The sequence below is a fragment of the Camelina sativa genome, chromosome 4 (genome assembly GCF_000633955.1).
Source record: "Camelina sativa cultivar DH55 chromosome 4, Cs, whole genome shotgun sequence".
Taxonomy (NCBI): Eukaryota; Viridiplantae; Streptophyta; class Magnoliopsida; order Brassicales; family Brassicaceae; genus Camelina; species Camelina sativa.
This window is the reverse complement of record NC_025688.1, coordinates 24,957,288-24,971,583: the sequence shown is the minus strand read 5'-3', so window position 1 is coordinate 24,971,583 and position 14,296 is coordinate 24,957,288. Positions and strand designations below refer to the sequence as shown.

Genomic DNA, 14,296 nt, shown 5'->3' with positions numbered 1-14,296 from the left:
ATTAATTCAAAGATCCACATGGATCGTAATCTTACACATGATCATATATAATCCTAAACGAACACTTGTGTCACTTTGGTTTGCTTTATCTATGTCATGTATTAAAAATGCTCTTTCCTTTTAATTTTGAGGAATACTTCTATAACCCTTATTCTAAAAACGTACTAATATTTTTGTCTAAATATATTATTCAATTTCTTCCTTTTTTCTTAGAAAAAATAATAGACTAATAATCTTTTACGAAACAAACCCAAATTTTGTTACAATTGTCCTAGTACATGTTTGAAAACTGTAAAAGAAATCTTATATTTTTTCAAGAACCCCCCGTTTTGTATTATAAAACTTAAGTACAATTCATATAATGGTCAAACTTAATAAAGTTCCAGTTAATACAAACTTCAATAAGTTGAAAAAAAGTGTAAATTTCTTCTAAACAGTTGTTAACTCTAACTTATGTAATTAAATTTCGAGGGAGTTACTACTCCTTGTTACAACAATACCCCTAGCTAGCTAGCATTTGTCTTTAATCAGATTTTAAATACCGAAAAAACCCTTGCCTCCCTCCTTTAACCACAACATTACCCTTAATCATCATATAAAACGTGTTGTCCCTCTTCCATAGATTTCCACATAAACCAAAACCAACAAAAAGAAGAAAAAAAAAACTAAAACTCCAAAGAGAAAAATGGCTCTTCCTCTCGACCTCGAAAGCCTCACTGAAGCATTCTCAGGTAATTCTAATAAACTAATCTAGTGGATTTTGGGATAATGATTTAGATTTTGGGATTAAGAAACATCTATAAATATATATATAAATGTACGTATAAATGTATAATAGGGAATCTAGGGATGGGAGTTGATGAGAACGCTTTGATTAGCACACTGGGGAAATCGCACAAGGATCATCGAAAACTATTTAGGAAAGCAAGCAAAGGTTTCTTTGTGGAAGATGAAGAAAGAGCTTTTGAGAAATGTCATGATCACTTCGTCAGACATCTCAAGCTTGAGTTCTCTCGCTTCAATGTCAGTTCTTTCTCCTTCGATGATCTTCCTTTTTTCCAGCTTAATTAATTTCTCTTCACATTTTCTTAAATGTTTTTTACCTAATAATAATCTTTTTTTCTTTTTGGAGTCAAACCGAATAACAAATCAATTGTTTTTTACCTAATAAAAGTAAAAAAAACCAACCATGTAAAAAAAGAGTAAACAAATATGAATTTGCTTTTTTTTTTGGTCAACATATGAATTTGCTTAAAGTAATTATCACTATTTAGCCAAAATAATTAAGACAGCTGGTTATTTTGCTTATTTTATATTGATTGGTTTTCTATTAGTATGCAATACTAATAACATATACTCGCAAACATTTCTTGCAAAAAGTTAGACGACTATGTATTGATGGAAACGATTTTGGATTTACATCTTAAAAAACCTTAGATAAAACTCGCGTTTTATATCAAAACTAATTGACAATGATCGTTCAGGGAACTCACGTGAATCATCTCCACTTCCATCATACAATATTTGTAACAATTTGGTGTGTGATGTGTAGAACGCGGTGGTGATGTGGGCGATGCATCCATGGGAGAGAGACGCAAGGTTGATGAAGAAAGCTTTAAAGAAAGGAGAAGAAGCGTACAACCTCATCGTGGAGGTCGCATGCACGCGTTCCGCTGAGGATCTCCTTGGTGCACGTAAAGCTTACCACTCTCTCTTCGACCAGTCAATGGAAGAAGACATTGCCTCTCACGTCCACGGACCTAATCGCAAGGTCAGTAATTTGTTCCTAATTCACATTTCCAATATTGTGGGAAATATCTTAACATTCTTCTTACTCACTTGTCTTTGCTTTTGGTGCAGTTGCTTGTGGGGCTCGTGAGTGCTTATAGATACGAAGGGAACAAGGTGAAAGACGATTCTGCCAAATCGGAGGCTAAGATTCTGGCCGAAGCTGTGGCTTCTCCCGGAGAAGAAGTCGTAGAAAAGGATGAGGTTGTTAGGATTTTGACCACAAGAAGCAAACCCCATCTACAACATGTCTACAAACACTTTAACGATATTAAAGGCTCTGATCTTCTTGGGGTAACATAAATTATAACAACTCGCTTCTTATATTATTTTATATACATCCCAATGTTTTTTTAAATAATTTTCTAATGAAATCTTGTGGTGCATGATGATCATTAGGGTGTATCTCATTCTTCGCTCCTCAACGAAGCATTGCTTTGTTTGCTCAAACCGGCTGTGTATTTCAGCAAGGTACAGAACCATATTCTCGTTCCTATTGTTTCAAACACAAGTGTTAACTTCTTTAGTTTACAAATGTACTTTTGTTGTCATTTGTTTTTTTTTATAGATTTTGGATGCGTCTCTGAACAACGAGGCAGACAAGACTACCAAGAAATGGTTGACAAGAGTGTTTGTTACAAGAGCGGATCATAGTGATGAGATGAAAGAGATCAAAGAAGAGTACAATAAGCTTTATGGTGAGACTTTGGCACAAAGAATCCAAGACAAGATCAAAGGGAACTACAGAGATTTCTTGATCACACTCCTCTCCAAATCCGATTGATTCCGTTTTTTTGAGAAACCATTACCAAAAAAATTGATTGAACATTCGATTTCCCTTTCATTATGGTTTTATGTTTTTAATCCCAAAATTTGCGTTTTTCAATACCATTTGGTTCGATTTGATAATAAAAAGAGCTTTTATCATTGCTGACATGAAAATTTGGTCTGTTTAGGGAAGTAATTATTGTGTGCTCTGTTTTGTTTCTTTGTTTTCATATTTGATAGAGTGCGATAACAAGTGATTAACCCGCGATTAAAGTTACATGAATCTGCATCTTAAATGTTGCATGAATTTGAAACGAAACTCATAAACTTATGTGAATCTAATTACAGATTCCAATCGAATGTAATATAATAAACCGGTTGAATGTTAATGAATTCCGGTTATATGTCAATGAATTCCGGTTTAATGTCAACAAATTCCGGTTCAATGTTTTTATTATGGTTTAATGTTTTTAATCCCAAAATTTGCGTTTTCTATACCATTTGGTTCGATTTGATAATAAAAAAGAGCTTTTGTCATTGCTGACATGAAAATTAGGGAAGTAAATTTTGTGTGCTATGTTTTGTTTTTTTGCTTTTTGAATTTGATGAACAAAGAGTGTTTCGAGTTGCGATAACAAGTGATGAATCCACGATTAAAGCTCCATAAAATTGTATCTTAAATGTTGCATGAATCTGAAATTGAAACTTGTAAGTTGAAACTCTACTAATGTGACTCCTAATTACGGATTTTAATCGAATTTCATCTCTAAACCGGGTTGAATGTCAATGAATTTCGGTTTAATGTCATAGAACTCCGGTTTAATGTCACGGTAATTTAAAGGTGACACGTGGGCGAAGAAGAGTCCCCGAATCTTCTCCACTGACACCATTCTGATACCTTTTTTGGTTCTGTCTTCTTCTTCTTCTTCGCTTCTTGTTTTGTTTTGTTGACGAATCTCTCCAATACCATTTGTTTGTCTTCTCGTTTTGTTTTGCAATCACAGATCCATTATTTTTCTTCATTGGATCTCATCATCACGACACAATGAATGGCTCCTCTGATCTTAATCCTACTGAGAGGTAAGCTTTCTTCTCTGATCATCATTCATCAAACGATACTTATAATCTCTTCTATATGCACGAATCTGTATTATAAGCTTTCCATTTTCATCATTCGCTACGTTTCCTACGATTCTTGTTAGTTTTGTTTAGAAAACTGCGATTTCGTGTTAGTGTTTGTGTCTCCAAGATCAATGGAACTTGTAGCTATCAAGTGTTTGTCTAATTGGGTTCGATTATGGTATCCTTTTTGATGGAATCTCATCTCAACTTTTTCTGATTTTGTTGTGTGGGGAAACAGCAAACCTTCTCTGTCACATCTTGCTCCATTAGAAGCCATTCTGTTTGATGTTGATGGAACACTCTGTGATTCAGATCCCATTCACCTTATTGCCTTTCAAGAACTGCTTCAAGAGGTTCCTTACTCTTTTTTTTTTTTTTTTTTTTTCATATCATCATCATCATCATATCTTCAAAGGTTAATATCAACTCATCTTGTGTTGATCAATCAATATTGGATCCTTTCTATCATTAACAGATTGGTTTTAACAATGGTGTCCCAATCGACGAGAAGTTCTTTGTTGCTAACATTGCTGGCAAACACAATTCTGAAATTGCTCAACTTCTGTTCCCTGATGATGTTCCTAGAGGGATACAATTCTGTGATGAAAAAGAAGCTCTTTACCGCAAGTAAGTCTTTTTTTTTTATATATACTTCTCTTTAAACTTTCACACAACTTGTTTCAAAGGTTTGAGTTAATTTTGGAGTAACTTTGTGTGTTTTTGTTCTTTTCTTATTGATTTTTAGACTTGTTGCAGAAAAGATTAAGCCACTAGATGGGCTTATAAAGCTGACCAAATGGATCGAAGATCGTGGTTTGAAACGAGCTGCGGTTACAAACGCTCCAAAAGAAAACGCAGAGCTAATGATATCAAAACTCGGTCTGACTGATTTCTTTCAAGCAGTGATACTTGGCTCTGAATGTGAATATCCAAAACCACACCCTGGACCTTACTTGAAGGCTCTTGAAATCCTTAACGTGTCAAAGGACCACACGCTAGTGTTCGAAGACTCGATCTCTGGGATAAAAGCTGGAGTTGCAGCTGGAATGCCCGTGATCGGACTCACTACAGGGAATCCAGCTAGCATCCTTGTGCAAGCCAAACCCGCTTTTCTCATCGAGAACTATGCGGATCCTAAACTGTTGGCTGTGTTGGAAGAACTTGATAACAACAAGGGGAGTTCTCAAAAGTTTTGAAAGGATAAAAGAGTTTGGCTTATGGAGAGACCACACAGACGTGAGCAGCCTCTGAAGTCCTCTTAGTTGATTACTGTTGAATAATTCTTTGAGAACTTATGACAATGGAAGCTTTCAAATACCTTATTATTCCTGTATTGATCATACATACACTTAAACCATTGTCACCAAATCTGTTAATGGTTACTATACTTTTGTCTAATTTCCATAATTTTTCTTTTGTTAATTTTGCAAATTACTCTTAACATTAATTTAATTATTAGTTGTATATACAATTTTGTAATAATTGTTTCAATTTAAATGTAACACAAAATAAAAAGCCTGAAAGCAAAAGCATAATAATAAAAGCAGAGAGAGAGAGAGAGAGACGACAAGGAGGAGGAGGAGGAGCTGATAGGTATCGCCGGAGCTGAGAGAAATCAAATCATCAAACGAGAGTTTTGAGGTAGAGATAATGAATTCGGGAGGAGGAATCGTTGCTGCACCAACAACAACAGCAGCAGCTCCTTCAAGCGGCGGCGGTGGTGGAAACGTTGAGTGGCATGTAAGACCACAGAACCCTAAAAACCCAGTCGTCTTCTTCGATGTCTCTATTGGTGGCATCCCCGCCGGTCGTATCAAGATGGAGCTTTTCGCCGATATTGCTCCCAGAACCGCTGAGAACTTCAGGCAGTTCTGTACTGGTGAACACAGGTACGCATCTAAGTTCTTCGTTCTTGCATCTTTGGAGTTTCTTTTGAGGTTGAATTTTGACGAATTTAAAGATTTAGAATTTGGTGTTCCTCTTATGAGGTTTCATGCTTTAGACTAGATTTTTGTGTTTGTTGATGCATAGTTCTTGAACCTTTGCTTTAGCTTAAAGCGCAGTTAATAATTGGTTTTGAGTTACTTTAAATCTAACCCTTGTTTGTCTTCTTTTCTTGGATGTTGTGGGTGCAATTTCAGAAAGGCTGGAAAGCCTCTTGGTTACAAAGAGTGTCAGTTTCACAGGGTTATCAAGGATTTTATGATTCAAAGTGGTGATTTTCTTAAGGTTAGTAGTATCTTCCTTTACTTCTTATAAGTCCTCCCTTCTTTGACTACTTTATGTTGGTTCTCAGCTTCTGGCACTGTCTTTTATCTCTCTTGTTTTATGTTCTTGGTTCGTTACTGGATACCTAATACATGTTACAACTCTGCAGAATGATGGTAGTGGATGTGTATCAATTTATGGCCACAAGTTCGATGATGAAAATTTTACTGCCAAACATACTGGCCCAGGACTGCTCTCCATGGTAAGCAATTAGCTTTATGAATCTGAGCTAGAAATTTGTTCAATGCGGTTGATATATTGATTCAGTTCACCTCGAGCTTTTCGTTATTCATGAGTCAAAACTTTGAATTTGATGTATTACTCACGACTTTGGTTGCTAATATTATGGCTCTCATTCTTTTGTTGTAGGCTAACAGTGGACCAAACACAAATGGGTGCCAGGTAATTTCAGTCCTCATTATAATAGCCTTATTTGTTTGTGATATGAGACAAGTTAAAACATAAATGTGGATAATGCAAGCTTTGAGCTCTGGATGCTTTCTGTTTTGACTATAATGCTAAACTATTATATAAATCTTGGGAGGATTTAGAAAAAAGTAAGATACATTAGTTGCTGGTTGGGCATAACATCTTGCTAATCACCTTTGCTTTTGACAATTGCAGTTCTTCATTACCTGTGCAAAATGCGACTGGCTTGACAATAAGCATGTTGTCTTTGGGGTATGTCCTCTCTTCACATACACATTAAGCTTTTTAATTTTCTTCCATCAAATTCTTAGTTCTCCCTTTGTGGTCAGACATGAAAAAAAAAAGACTTGAATGCCATATATAGTTGAGGAAGAGCCATCAAGTCATGAACTATTGTGCGTATAATCTGTAGTAGTGTTGTTTTTAACTCATTGCAAATTCTTATTTTGATGTACAGAGAGTGCTTGGGGATGGTTTATTGGTGATGCGGAAGATTGAGAACGTGGCTATCGGACCTAATAACCGGCCTAAGCTTGCAGTTTTAATTACTGAGTGTGGGGAGATGTGAAATGTTTCAACGCTCCACCGAAAAGGCCAAAACTCTCCTTAAAGAACCTTTCCGCTGAAGAAGGAATGCAGTGAGAGCCTATTATTAGTTGTCAGCTTACGCATTCTGACAGAAGCTAGCTATGATTTGTATTTTAGCAAAAACATTTTGTTAGATTCTCTTTCAATTTAGTGCCAAACTATAAAACCTTTCCTGAAAGAAACCAAATTTTGTTTGGTGTTAAAGCTGCAAATAGCAAATCAGTTGTTCACTTGATACAGTATATCAATTCCTGAAGCAAAGCCTCTTGTAAATTTGGTCTGAAGATCAATAACTTGCGAGTGAAATGAGCAACTTTATATATTCATAGCTACCAATATCTGTAAAACTTCATTAGCAATGGAAGCAGAATCCCAAAAATAAACACATTAGAAGTCTCAGCGCTCACTAACATGTAATGTAGCTTATCTATACCCTAAACCCCTCCCCCTTTTGAGTAATCTGTCATCAATCGTCTTTCTGAAGAGCAACATAGTTCAACGGTATCACGGAATTGCCTCTACAATCTTTGCCTCCAGAAATAGCAGCACGTCCAGGTGTACTCCCAATCCTTCGACCAATTGGAGTTTTAGTCACATTGTCTGTGTTAAGACTCTGTCCCAGTGGCTTCTTCTTTGCAGACTTTGAACCATACTTTGCTTCTTTTTCTGTAGCAAGCTGACCTTGTAGTCGTTTCTGCTCCTGTTATGCAAAAAAATGAACAAATACCTTTGTTCTGTTAGCTCAGTAACACTGACAGTGAGTGTCTACAAATCCATGTTTTTGAAGACACATACTCGGAATTGACGCTTTTCCTCTTCTCTTTGAGCACGCATAGCAATGTCTTCTTCCAGTGTTTGTAACAACGGGTGCTGGAATTAAAGAGGCAGTAATCATGTAAGCTGATCTTTGAAGAGAACTAAGTAAACACATGGTTGGTTACCTTATCACATAAGAATGGGACTCCTCTTTCTTTTTCCCAGGACTTCACTTTCGTGATCAGAACATCAATCATCGCTTAGAAAGGAAAAACAAGAGGATTAATGTCATCTTTAAGACTGACCAACATATTACGTATGAACATCAACTAGCTTCTTACGCGTAGGCATCACATAAAGTCTCAAAACACTTCACTTGATTTGAATCAGGCACTGCTACTACGTTCACATTTTATTTACCATAAGACCATAAGAAAGAAGTGCAAGGAAATACACCATATATTCTCAACAACTAATAAATGAGTTGTCGGGTTTTGGTGGAACCAATGCTTAAGTTACAGTGTACGTTCGAACAACTTGAACGCCAAAAAAAAAACCCAAAAATCCTTGTTGAACTGCTAAACACTAGGTATGAGATTAGAGAGAAATAAAAATCTTGGCCTACAATCTAAAGGACTCTCAGTTACCAAGTATAGTTTCCAGACAGCATCATTGCGAAATCAGACTGACTTGCATTAACCAAGTAAATAAGTAAAGAAGACCCACCAGGAATTTTGCTGATAAGGCTCCTTGCTTTCTCTGCTCGTTTTAAGTTTTTGTGCGCTCCTCTTACAGCACTGAAGCGATTTTCATCCTGATAAGGCAAACAATTTAAAGAGATAATCAAGAAGACATATAAAAAGCTAGTCTTAGGAAGTTCATACAAAAAGATTCTAACATTAAAGTCATAAGAACAAAATAGACACTCTTGGGAGATAAAATACTTCTCGCTAATATATATACAGTACTGTGTTTAACCTTAGACTTGATAACTCTATATTTTTATCAGGTTAATTGGTAACAATCAATCTTTTCCTGACCTATAATCATAAAAGACAACTTTCATTTAGATTGAGATAATCACCTTTTCATAGTCATCAAGCCATTTTTCTTCCTCTTTTGAGTGCCTCCACTTATCAACTTTGTCCAAAATTTCCTTTCTGCTTAAAGCTTCCGCTTTTGCCTTCTCGATCTCACCATCTATGCTTGCCAAGATATCATACAGATCACCATCACCTGCGCAGAAAAAAATTGTCACTGCACACCTGATGGAAGGTATCTTTTGAATCATATTTTAGACGCATCAGTAACTTAACAATATGTGAAACCATGTCAGTCGTACTCAGTAAACTAAGCTCTGCAAAGGTGTCTCATGACGCATCTTCGTTACAAATCTAGGAGAAAAACATTGGGGCAAACTTGACACATGACATATGAAATAGAGATGCAAAACTACAAATAATCGAAGAGGGGAGCAACGGCTAGCAACATTGGATAAGATATCTTATTTGGTATAGTCATTAGTCAATAAGGAAAGGAAGAAAGGCTACCATTTATAGGAAATCATACGAAAGAGAAGATAAGAGCCAAGTATGAATTATTTATGCTTGAGCTTCAGACTTCCATTTATTTATTTTTTCCATATATTTTTCATAATGCTCTTACTAAGGTGTGCAAGCAGTATACATTTGAAAGGCAAGGAAAAGGACAAAATAACACTGCCAAACTGAAGTACTAAATTGATTAATCGATCTACTCAAGCAGAATGTGTATCGTACCAGATTCAATGAGGTTGAAAAGACTCTTTCTTGAAGGATCACTATTGATGTCCATATGATTCCCTATGCAGATCTCTTCTAGTTCACACTGCCTCTTAAACACCAATTCCTTCATTTTCCTGGACTTCAGGGTGTTTAGTCTTTTAACTTCATCTTCGGCCTATAGCCAAAAGATTAGACATATAAGGGTAGATGATAATGCTAGCTAACCAAAATAAAACAAGATCCAATACCTCCCGGATAATGTCCAGACCGAGACATCCCTTTTTCAAGGCATCATCAGCTAGACCAGAAAGTAAGTCACTGCAATGGTCAAATCTTCTCCTCTCATCCATAGGTGTTTCCATTAGGTTCCACAACTCTTGCATGCTTCTCCCCAAACCTTGTAGCTGAAAAACAAATAATAATTTTAAGGTATCAATCCCTACTAGCTGTGGTTTGCTTTCATGTGATTCCTGAATTCATTTCCGTGAAAGCTGGTGCAAGGTTAAATAAGAGGCTACCAATAAAATTGCATTTCTTATACATTTCAGAAGAATTCTTTTTTTATTACCTTGATCAACCTCTTATGTTTCTCCTCCTTCAGAGACTTTACAAGTTCTGTTAACCTTGCAAGAGTATCATTGCTAATGCTTTTCCAATGCGTCTTTGATAACTCGGTCAAGCTGCTATGAATGCTACTCAGTGCCTTCGAGGAATCAAACGACATAATCTCTGACAACTCATGGACAGCACTGATATAAGAGTTTTGTTTCTGCAGTCGAACAGCCTAAAAATGAAATAAAGATGATAAGCACATAACCAAAGACATTTGCAAACAAATACGTGTAGATATAAATGTAAAAACACCTTTTCATTACGAAGATCCTGCAGATGTGCTCTAAGTTCATCCAACTTTCTTTGTGTCAAGTCACTTTCATCGATTTGTGGACCAGAACTAACAGGGTAATCATTTCCCGCTATGTTGGAAGAGATCTCTGCTATTTGAGACAGTGTCTCAGAGAGTTCTTTCCTTCGCAGATCCTTTTTCATCACTAGATCTTCCAATACAGGCTTGACAGTGGATATCTGCTCCTTCAGAGAGCCTTCTTTCTTCTCAAACAAAAGTTAATAAACATATATAAGACAATCGTATATGTTCTCTATGAAACAAAAAGATGGAGTGATGCAAAGAGTACCATACCCTTGGAAACGAAACTTTTTCACCAAGTGCAGACATGAGGCTGGCAATCTCAGCTTCAGCTTGAGCTAAAGATCGCTGCAACTCAGCTCTGTACTTACGAGTTTTCTCAACCTTTTTGTTGTATATATCCAGACATTCCTGCTCAAGTTCAAGCAGCATCTTATCCCTGTCATTGTAGCTTTCACCAATCTCATCCCATATTATCTACACCACAATAAAAACAGTGTTAAACATTAAAAAATTCCTGCTCAAGTAGAGTTTAATTAAGAAACAAAGGAAACATACATGCTCAATTGCCACACACACACAAAAAAAAAGAAAAAGACATTCTCACCAGTCATCATTAGTGGTATCCTAATCCTAATTAATCTCAAGGCTAACTAAGAAAATGCATCATACTATAAACCATTAAACCCAAGACCAAATTAGAGTAGAGTTCTTTCACAGGAAAACCTAAAAACCGTAAGCAAATGTAACCGCGGAGGCAGAATTCGGCAATTCAACGACAAAGAAGAAGAAAATTGAAGCGAGAATTGTCAAATTTGGCCTGGAACCGAATCTAAGAGACAGTGACGAGAAGCATAAACCCTATAAAATCACCAAATTCGATTTTCAAATTGCGTAACGGAACCGAACCAATAAACCATCGGAAACTCAAAATCAAAGGAGATAGAGACGATCCCAATCAAAATTTCGAAACAAAATCTGGAGAAAATGAAGAAGCTACAAAGAGAAGAATCCGAGAACCTGCAACTCTTGGAGAAGGGAAGTGCAAGTGGTGGTTGAAGACGGAGACATTTTTTTTGTTTCCACCGCCGGCGCCGAGAAGAGCGAAATTGAAGTTGCTCAGAAACCCTAGAAGATCCCGAGAGATTTGGTTTCAAGGGCGAGTGAGAGAGAGAGAGAGAGCAAATGTCGATTTTGGAAACAATGATTTTGGCGCTAAATTAGAATTTTAGTATCCCTCTTGAATTTTGTGAAAGTCCTAATTTTTTTCTTTTTGCTAATTTCAAACTTGTTATTATGGTTTTTTTTTGTTGTTGCTAATTTCATAAGAATATTTTATTGTAACGTTGAAAAAAAGTATTTCGTATTGAAAAACTTAATAATTAATTTAGGGAAATAAGTTAGGAATTTTTACTGATAATTTCATAATTTTTTTCTCTAACTTTTTGCAAAATAAGATGGGAAAACTCAACTAGACTTTATATTTTGTTATATATTTAACCCATTGAAGCTTGAAAGGAGATTGATCATTTTGTGTATGAATGTAGTTTGTATGTATATACAATGTGTTTAATGTTTTTTTATAACATTGAGTTAATTTAGTTGAGTAATATGTGTTTGTTTTACAAACACTCATATGATCATTTCATAGCATACAATAGACTTTTTAAAAATAAACAATTAGATGGGTTCAGTTTTTAAGTTATATAGGATCAAACGACGATTGAATAAGCAATGATCAGCTTATATTAGCAAGTTTTGTGAATTTTGGTTGATAAAAAACATAACTTTGGTTTATTGTTACAAAGTTGACTAAACTTAGATACATCAAAACCCTTTGATTTTTTTTTAAAATTTTTTATTTATTCAATATTCTTTTCTATTTTGGTCTGTGTTTTTTTTGGTTGTTTGAATAATTAATTTCAATTTTTATGGCTATATATACATTTGTAAATGTTTGACAAATTGAATAACATTTAAGCTTGTTTTTAAATTTTTTTATCAGGTTTTAGTGACCGGGATCCGAGCGATTAGGATTTACGATTTTGACTTTAATATATCAAAAACCATTCGTAAACCCTCAATCGATCTATGCAAAAATTTTTCAATTGATCTCGAGAATGACGTGTGTTGAGATGTTTCGTTCTGAAATTAGAGCAATATTTGTCGTCGTTGCTTTTGGTTGTACATTTTTGAAGTACATTTTGTGTTCATGACATTTTTAATATAGAGGTGTGTGCATAACATTTTTGAAATAATATCTGAATCCTTTTATTTGTCTAATACAAAGCTTTTGTTCTGATGGTATTAATGTTTTAATTTTATAACCAACTAATGATCCATTGATATATCAAACACATTGTATATTTGTTTAGACTTTATATTTTGTTATATATTTAACCCATTGAAGCTTGAAAGGAGATTGATCATTTTGTATATGAATGTAGTTTGTATTTATATACAATGTGTTTAATGTTTTTAAATAAAATTGTGTTAATTTAGTTGAGTAATTTGTGTTTGTTTTATAAACACTCATATGATCATTTCATAGCTTACACAATAGACTTTTTAAAAATTAACAATTAGATGAGTTCAGTTTTTAAATTATACACGATCAAATGACAGATTGAATAAGCCATGATCATCTTATATTAGCTATTAAATATTTTTTAATTTAATAGATATTTCAACAATAACTTTTTTTTTTGTGTAAATGGGTTTTGTATCTACATTAACTCTAACAACCCACAACATTTGTTGTATAAAATTAGCTTATATGGTATTTGTTTTGTTAAATTTACACTATATATATATAAATAATAGAATTGATGAAATAAGTTTTATAAATCAAGCTAGGGCGACGAATATATATTACAAGAAAAAGGAAAAAAAAAAAACTAGCAAGAGGTCCAGCCGTAAGCTCAAAATTAGTCAAGTCCTTCATTGAGACAAAGACACAACAACTACAACCAAAAAAGCTCGTCTTCTTCTTATTAAAAGGAAACGTAAATTTCACTTCTTCTCTCTCTCCGTAGCGCTTTTCTCAGGTTTCTCCGCTCTCTTCTTCTTTTGGGGATGCTCACAATTTGGATTCCCTATTGGTTTCTACTATTCTTCTCACAGATCGATCCAATGCCCTTTTTAGATTCCATTGCTTTTTTTAATTGATTTCTCTATTACAAAAGAGATCAATTTCATCTCTATACCCGAGATCTTCATCGCTTTTTTTTCAATTTTTGTGTGATTTGGTATTAGAATTTTGATATTTGGCTCTTTGGGTAGTGTTTTAAATTTGGTATCTTTGGGGGTTTACATGAATTTGCTGGAAAAAAAAATCGGTTTTTTTTTTTTTTTTTTAATACCTTCCATGCGTACTTGAATTACTCAGTCAGTAGTTGATTCTGGTAAGTAACATAACACGATTTTGGATGTTTCAGGTTCACTTTGCTCACTGAGTTTGGATATTTTGCTGCGGCTCTCTCTCTCTCTTCAAAGAAGGAACGATGGTGTCGGCGAACAGAGAAATGGCTGTTTACTGTTTCGACACTTTGGTCTCTCACTACAACAACGAAGAGACTCCACCACCTGCCTTTGAAGAGGCCAATCAGTACGTTTCTTCTTTTTAATTGTGTTCTGCCATGCAAGTTTTAATCTTTCTCAAAGTTTGCTTCTCTTTGTCTTAAAATTGGATAGAGAGTTCTCATGTCAAACGACTTCTTCTATATGGAAATCTTGATTAGACTGTAGAATCGTCTGGCTTGATCCTTGTGAAATATCACTTAAGAGTCTGTGAGAAACTGTGATGAGGATATTAATTTCACAATCACACTGTTTATTTAATATTCAGAGACTATAGTGAGTAAACATCACATGCGTTATCTGACTGATG

The 14,296-nt window shown here is 34.9% G+C and overlaps 5 protein-coding genes across 6 annotated transcripts in view; 4 read left to right on the top strand and 1 right to left on the bottom strand.

The window, feature by feature from the left end:
* LOC104782322 (annexin D4) lies at positions 652 to 2,793 on the top strand. Its single transcript, XM_010507227.1, has 6 exons — positions 652 to 731; positions 839 to 1,023; positions 1,553 to 1,771; positions 1,861 to 2,082; positions 2,188 to 2,259; positions 2,357 to 2,793. The coding sequence occupies exons 1-6, from the start codon at positions 686 to 688 to the stop codon at positions 2,570 to 2,572; spliced, it is 960 nt and encodes a 319-aa protein (XP_010505529.1). The 5' UTR covers positions 652 to 685; the 3' UTR covers positions 2,573 to 2,793.
* LOC104782321 (haloacid dehalogenase-like hydrolase domain-containing protein Sgpp) lies at positions 3,451 to 5,100 on the top strand. Its single transcript, XM_010507226.2, has 4 exons — positions 3,451 to 3,636; positions 3,917 to 4,031; positions 4,154 to 4,305; positions 4,424 to 5,100. The coding sequence occupies exons 1-4, from the start codon at positions 3,602 to 3,604 to the stop codon at positions 4,872 to 4,874; spliced, it is 753 nt and encodes a 250-aa protein (XP_010505528.1). The 5' UTR covers positions 3,451 to 3,601; the 3' UTR covers positions 4,875 to 5,100.
* On the top strand, positions 5,180 to 7,200 carry LOC104782320 (peptidyl-prolyl cis-trans isomerase CYP22). The gene is made up of 6 exons (XM_010507225.2): positions 5,180 to 5,567; positions 5,820 to 5,907; positions 6,056 to 6,148; positions 6,316 to 6,348; positions 6,571 to 6,627; positions 6,833 to 7,200. Exons 1-6 carry the CDS (start codon positions 5,329 to 5,331, stop codon positions 6,941 to 6,943), a joined length of 621 nt encoding a protein of 206 aa, XP_010505527.1. The 5' UTR covers positions 5,180 to 5,328; the 3' UTR covers positions 6,944 to 7,200.
* LOC104782319 (65-kDa microtubule-associated protein 5-like) lies at positions 7,108 to 11,588 on the bottom strand. Its single transcript, XM_010507223.2, has 11 exons — positions 11,428 to 11,588; positions 10,681 to 10,884; positions 10,347 to 10,589; positions 10,051 to 10,266; positions 9,731 to 9,886; positions 9,498 to 9,657; positions 8,804 to 8,955; positions 8,446 to 8,533; positions 7,905 to 7,978; positions 7,759 to 7,833; positions 7,108 to 7,663 (listed from the first exon to the last, which is right to left on the bottom strand). Exons 1-11 carry the CDS (start codon positions 11,476 to 11,478, stop codon positions 7,430 to 7,432), a joined length of 1,653 nt encoding a protein of 550 aa, XP_010505525.1. The 5' UTR covers positions 11,479 to 11,588; the 3' UTR covers positions 7,108 to 7,429.
* Positions 13,345 to 14,296, top strand: part of LOC104782318 (uncharacterized protein At2g38710) — a 9,931-nt gene continuing 8,979 nt past the window's right edge. The window contains exons 1-2 of one of the 2 annotated variants that reach the window (XM_010507221.2): positions 13,345 to 13,454; positions 13,845 to 14,014. In XM_010507221.2, the coding sequence (XP_010505523.1) occupies positions 13,911 to 14,014 (104 nt within the window). In that variant the 5' untranslated portion in view covers positions 13,345 to 13,454; positions 13,845 to 13,910. Of the gene's footprint in view, positions 13,509 to 13,844; positions 14,015 to 14,296 lie in introns of both variants that reach the window. The other variant, XM_010507222.2, reaches the window with a different exon arrangement.

Coding starts and splice junctions, on each gene's coding strand:
- LOC104782319 (XM_010507223.2), bottom strand. CDS start 11,478: ATGTCTCCGTCTTCAACCACCACTTGCACTTCCCTTCTCCAAGAGTTG. Junction 8,534..8,803: donor GGCTTGATGACTATGAAAAG/GTGATTATCTCA, acceptor TTGCCTTATCAG/GATGAAAATCGCTTCAGTGC. Junction 7,979..8,445: donor CCTTATCAGCAAAATTCCTG/GTGGGTCTTCTT, acceptor TTCCTTTCTAAG/CGATGATTGATGTTCTGATC.
- LOC104782320 (XM_010507225.2), top strand. CDS start 5,329: ATGAATTCGGGAGGAGGAATCGTTGCTGCACCAACAACAACAGCAGCA. Junction 6,349..6,570: donor CAAACACAAATGGGTGCCAG/GTAATTTCAGTC, acceptor TGACAATTGCAG/TTCTTCATTACCTGTGCAAA. Junction 6,628..6,832: donor ATAAGCATGTTGTCTTTGGG/GTATGTCCTCTC, acceptor TTTGATGTACAG/AGAGTGCTTGGGGATGGTTT.
- LOC104782321 (XM_010507226.2), top strand. CDS start 3,602: ATGAATGGCTCCTCTGATCTTAATCCTACTGAGAG. Junction 3,637..3,916: donor GATCTTAATCCTACTGAGAG/GTAAGCTTTCTT, acceptor GTGGGGAAACAG/CAAACCTTCTCTGTCACATC. Junction 4,032..4,153: donor TTCAAGAACTGCTTCAAGAG/GTTCCTTACTCT, acceptor TATCATTAACAG/ATTGGTTTTAACAATGGTGT.
- LOC104782322 (XM_010507227.1), top strand. CDS start 686: ATGGCTCTTCCTCTCGACCTCGAAAGCCTCACTGAAGCATTCTCAG. Junction 732..838: donor CCTCACTGAAGCATTCTCAG/GTAATTCTAATA, acceptor AATGTATAATAG/GGAATCTAGGGATGGGAGTT. Junction 2,260..2,356: donor CGGCTGTGTATTTCAGCAAG/GTACAGAACCAT, acceptor TTTTTTTTATAG/ATTTTGGATGCGTCTCTGAA.